The sequence below is a fragment of the Limulus polyphemus genome, unplaced genomic scaffold, assembly GCF_000517525.1.
Source record: "Limulus polyphemus unplaced genomic scaffold, Limulus_polyphemus-2.1.2 Scaffold599, whole genome shotgun sequence".
NCBI lineage: Eukaryota > Metazoa > Arthropoda > Merostomata > Xiphosura > Limulidae > Limulus > Limulus polyphemus.
The window spans coordinates 282564-288104 of NW_013666209.1; the positions used below are offsets into that span (position 1 = coordinate 282564).

Genomic DNA, 5541 nt, shown 5'->3' on the forward strand with positions numbered 1-5541 from the left:
GAATGCGGCTCAACAAATGTGATGACATGGCCTTTCACCCGTGACCTGTATGTAAAGGGTTATGTTGCAAGATATTTTATTTGTATTAATTTTTCATATCTCCTGTCTTGCTTTTATGATATCCTGAGGAATGATTCATTATTTTATTATCTCGACCTTTGTTCAGTAGTTATACTGATATTTACCAATATCACACTAGAACATTTATGTAATGCAACATACATAAAACAGTCTTATCATACTAATTTTGTTCTGAAATCTAGATAATTCTATTACTGTACACATATGTTGCATGGAATAATTTAAATGTTATATCATACTAATAATAACATTTATTAAAGAATAAATTATATGAACTTATTTGAATTTCTTATCTAACAAGTACTTGTTAATAAAATTTCATAAAACATACCGATATTTTTTCCACCATTATCTTACAGTAATTAATTAATTAGCAGCTATTAAATTTAATTCCATATTTTGCTATTTCATACTAATGTTTTTCATAATAATATGATTTTTTATGAGAATTATTTTAATTTGTTTTACAAAGTGTTTCAGTAATGCTGACAGTTTGATACTTATAAATTAATGTAATTTTTGGTATTGGTGCTAATGTAAGTTTGCTGTATTTGACTAGGCCCTTTTCTGCATCATTTGGTTTTTTATTTATATTTATATCTGCTATTATTATGTTAAATTATTTCATTCATTGATTTGGACAAACTAATTCAGGTTGAAATATTGATACAAATACAGTCAAGTTAAATATTTTATAACTAGAGTTTAGCAGAATATTTTGTATTTAAGCAAAAGTATAGTTTCTGTTATAGATATGCAGTATCTAATTTTTTAATCAGGCAAAAATTAATATTTTCATTTACTCATTATGATTGCTTTACCATCTTGTTAGGCTGTCTTCTACATCAGGCATTATTAGTGATGGTGCAGGGAACTACAGTGTCAACACTCAATGTACTTGGCTTATAGAAAGCTCAAATAATGTCCCAATACGTCTTTCACTTGTCAGTTTTGCAACTGAATGTAGCTGGGACCATCTATATATATTTGATGGTAGCTCTGTATATTCTCCACTTGTTGCTGCCTTCAGGTATGTGTTTCACTTCTATTAGTTCTTTTTCAGCAAATAAAAAGTTTTACATTTGCTTTTGTTTAAATACATATATATGCAACATTGTAAAGCATTTTATGTTACATTTTATTGTAACCTGTTTAATATCAAACACTTTAACAGAAAATTGTATATTTTCTAGTTTTGAGGTGTCATAAATTGTTTTATCCTTAAAAGTAGCCATTCTAGAATAAACATTCATATGTGATATATATTTTCTCAGTTAATAATATTACAGTGTGTCTGCAAAATATGACTGCATATTATTTTGATTTGCATTTTGAGCTACTTAATTTTACTTTTTTTTTGTATAATTAATTTAAAGTAGAAATGTCAAGTATCCTTGCATTCTATTTTAATTATTTTTTTTTTTTGTCTTTAGTGGGGTTTATAAAACCATGCATAATTCAACAGAATTGCCAGAAGTTGTGACCCTATCAGGCAGTGCATATCTGTATTTCTATAGTGATAATGTTTACAACATGAGTGGCTTTACCATCAGGTACAGGTATGTGTATTTACTGTAGTGAGTTTAGGAAAGCTTCTAGTTAGACCATGTGTACTGTGAATGCTACTACAGTATGATAAGCTTCTATATTGTTAAATGTACATGTAGGTATGTGTGTGTTTGATCCATGTAAGACTACAGGATGGCAGTGATTCTTAATGAAAACTCAATGAAATGTAGCAGGTAGAGGGAGAAGATAAGGTACTACAGACTAGTAACAATGTATATGGGTTTTCTGCAGGTTAGTAGCATTTACATTTTTCTCAGACTTTGTTGTGCTTCTGATCTTTTACCATGGGTTATTAATAACACATCAAATGCTTGTTGAAGAGAAAGTGATTTTTTATGGTTTCTTAACACTCATCTAATGTACAGTTTTTTGTTGTTGTTTTGTCTCTGCAGTTCAATAGATTTACATTTAATATACATATATGTCAGAAGATTTTTTCATGGTTTGTTAACTATGCATCTGATGTACATATAGTTGACTATTTTTTCTGAGTTTTTAAGGTAAGAAACTTAATGTACATATAGAGATATATTATTTTATTATGGTTTATTTCCTGCACTTTTAACTCTGTCAGAACCACAGAGCATCTTTCAAGGTATTAAGTGCTCACTGACATATCAAATTTTAATATTTAAGTAAACATAATAATTCTAACCATTTTGATATTTTGTCATTTTGTTGCATTTACAAAGAAAGATGAAAAATAAATGTTCAAACTTTTATTTCTGCACAGCTTCAATGAACCTCACCTGTAAACAACATAGCTGTTCATTTCTTTGCAATTTTTTCTTTACACGTTAGCATGAATATGTAACAGATGACTTCAAAATAAGTACTTACATTTAGATCTTTGAATTTTTTTTTTTGGTTAGGAACTCCCCCTCTCAAATTTGGTATAATTTTTTTTGTTAAAACAGTCATGAGTAGCTACACTGATTAACGTGAAAATTAACATACAAATTTAAGGAACCATTCAAAATATAAGTATGTTTAAAGATGTTTTTTGGGCTGTTAGGACTGGAGTTGTTGGTTTATTGGAAATTAGCAAGGACAGTCAAAGGGTCATTCGACGTTTAAAATAAGTATCAACCTTCATATTGGTGCTTCAAAATAGGGGTTCAGATTTTTTGTATAGAATATGTAATAGCTGCACTGATCTGTATGAAAATTGGCATGGACATGTAAGAGATAGGTCACAGTAAGTATTTATTTAGATGTTTGGGCTTCCTATTAAGTGGGATATCTAGAGGTTTTATGACAGCACTCAGGATGAGCCTCATGGATTTACTTAACAATTAATAAGAACATGTTAATATCTGTTTGAAACAAGGTATTCAAAATTACTTGTGTAGTTGCTGTTTCCAATAAATATTCATGGACGATTAAAATGTATACTTTTGAAAAAATGAGAAACTTATTTTCCGAAACACACTTACCTTTCTCACACTATAGCTTTATCCTACTCGTAATTCTGGTTTAGAGGTGACACTTAGTTATCCGGTTGAGTTGAGCTTTGGGTCCACAGCCCTATGATTCTAATGATGAGATGTGGGGCTGAATACTGTGAATTATACATTATTTAATCAAGTGTGGGGGATCTATACAGTCTGGCTGACTGACTGTGACCGGATGCATCTGGTATTGCAGGAGCAGGCTAGTTCTTATATAATTGACTCTAAATTTGTGTTTTCTTCTCACAATGTGACGATTTTGCCACTGTGGCCAATGAGCCTTTACTACCCAGGTATTAGATTTCACGTTGTCTGGGCAAAGAGCATAGTTGTTTCAGAAGTAGTGTAAATCCCATTAGTGTGTTATCACTATATTTCATTTTTGCACATCTCTTTTCTATGCAGGCACTTCCTGTAGGAATCTTGCCATCACTGGCTCATCCACTTTGACAGTGTTGGATTCTAGCTATAGTGTGTGTGTGTGTGGAAGTGTGTCTTGGAAGTTAACATTTTCTCACACAAAAAATTTATTTCCAATAATATTTATCTCTTCTCACCCTCTCCTGACCTTCCTGCCCATGATGGTTGTTATTCAGGTCTGCTAATTTGGACTGTCTCTGCAAAGTAAATAGAAAGTAATAATGGGGAGCTTATATATGGATCTAGGATAGGGAGCACATTCACATAGATGGAGAAAATCACAAGATTTAACTTGCTATAAGCAATATAGTGGGGTATAAAGGCAGGAAAAGCAAGGTAAGATTCATACCAATGCTTAGATGGGCAGAGAAGAGTAACTTTCATTGAAATAAAGATATAGTGTGAGAAGAGGTGTAAGTATTATTGGAAATGCATTTTTGGTATAGGAAAATGTTAACTTTCCCATATTTTGTGTTTATTGAATACAAATACATGATTTTTCTATATGATTTCCCTTATTTGTTAAGCATTAATGGCTGTCCAAGAAACTGCTCGGGTCGTGGCCTTTGTGTGGATGGTCAGTGTACTTGTTGGGGACATTGGTCAGGCAGTGCCTGCAACATCCCAGCATGTTCTAGAAGCTGTTCAAATGGCCAGTGTGAAATAGAAAGTGACCGATGTTTGTGTAAAGCTGGTTACAAAGGTCAGTATATTTGTTTAACTGATATTAAAAATTGAAACATTTCCTAAGGCATATTTTTACATAAGAATGTTTTTTTTACAATATAACTTATTGAGGTTGTTAATTATGAAAATGAAGGTTTTTGTATCATGTTACAGTAAGCTTGCTGTATAAAGATTGATGGAAGAAAAATTTTGTACTTCACTGGATATAATGTGATGTAAAAGTTTTTATTATTATTATACTGTTATTACAAGTGATGGGGTCATTTCAACAGATATTAAGGTATTTAGGACAAATACAACTAAGCAAAAAAAAAAATTTAAAGTGTGATTTTTTGTTTTTGTGATACATATATATACATGTACACAGTGTGGTCACAAGTAAACAGACACCACCTTTTCAGAAAAAATGAAATTTTTCAGTCATATTCACATGAATTGATATATTTATAATTTAATTAGTATCTAGTAGGTCTTCCTTTTGCTTCGTGGAGATTGTTGACCCTTTGGGGCATCGTGAGAATCATCTCGTCAATTTTAGGTTGTGGGATTTTCGACCATTCTTGCTACAAAACTTGGTGTAGATCGCTCTTCGAAGTTGGTTTTTTGGTTGTTTCTTGACTTGCCGGTCAAGTATGGCCCAGAGGTTTTTGATGGGGTTCATGTCAGGAGATTGGCTAGGCCAGGGCAACTTCTGGATACCATTTTCTTCCTGCCACTTTTGTGTGTTTCTAGCAGTGTGACACGGTGCTCCATCTTCCTGGAACAACGTTGTGTTCTTGTCAACAAAACCAGAGGAATAAAGTAGCAAGAGTCCTTCCTCCAATATTTCGACGTATTTCACAAAATTTATGTTGCCAACGCACTCCACTAAGCTCGATCTCCCACAAACCCAAACAGCTCCCCAAACCATCACGCTGAAACCACCATGCTTCACAGTTGGCTGCAATATGTTGAGCTAAAACTCTTGGTGAGGCATTCTCCAGACCCATATCCTTCCACTGTCCGAAAATAGAGCGAATCTTGATTCGTCTGAGAACAATACAGTCTTCCAAAAGTCCAGAAGCTTGGTCATCATATCACTTGCCCATTTCCTTTCGTCTGACTATGTTGGCAGGTCTTAATAAGGGCTTCCGTCTAGCTGCTCTGCAACGATAACCCAATCTGTGGAGAATCCGTTGAACAGATTTCGGGCTCATCCCACTAACTTTGGCCACTATCCATTTCGACAGCCCATTTTGTCCTCTCCAGGACGACCTGGATGCTGCTTCAGTTGTTTCCTTGGCCTGTTTCCTGAACTGCACGATGATTCTATTGACTGTCGAGAGCGGGATTC

At 33.3% G+C, this 5541-nt stretch overlaps 1 protein-coding gene across 1 annotated transcript in view; it reads left to right on the forward strand.

The window, feature by feature from the left end:
• Nucleotides 1-5541, forward strand: part of LOC106459376 (attractin-like) — a 45905-nt gene that overhangs the window by 12536 nt on the left and 27828 nt on the right. The window contains exons 2-4 of the mRNA XM_013918992.2: nucleotides 914-1111; nucleotides 1515-1640; nucleotides 4049-4224. Of these exons, the coding sequence (XP_013774446.1) occupies nucleotides 914-1111; nucleotides 1515-1640; nucleotides 4049-4224 (500 nt within the window). The remainder of the gene's footprint in view (nucleotides 1-913; nucleotides 1112-1514; nucleotides 1641-4048; nucleotides 4225-5541) is intronic.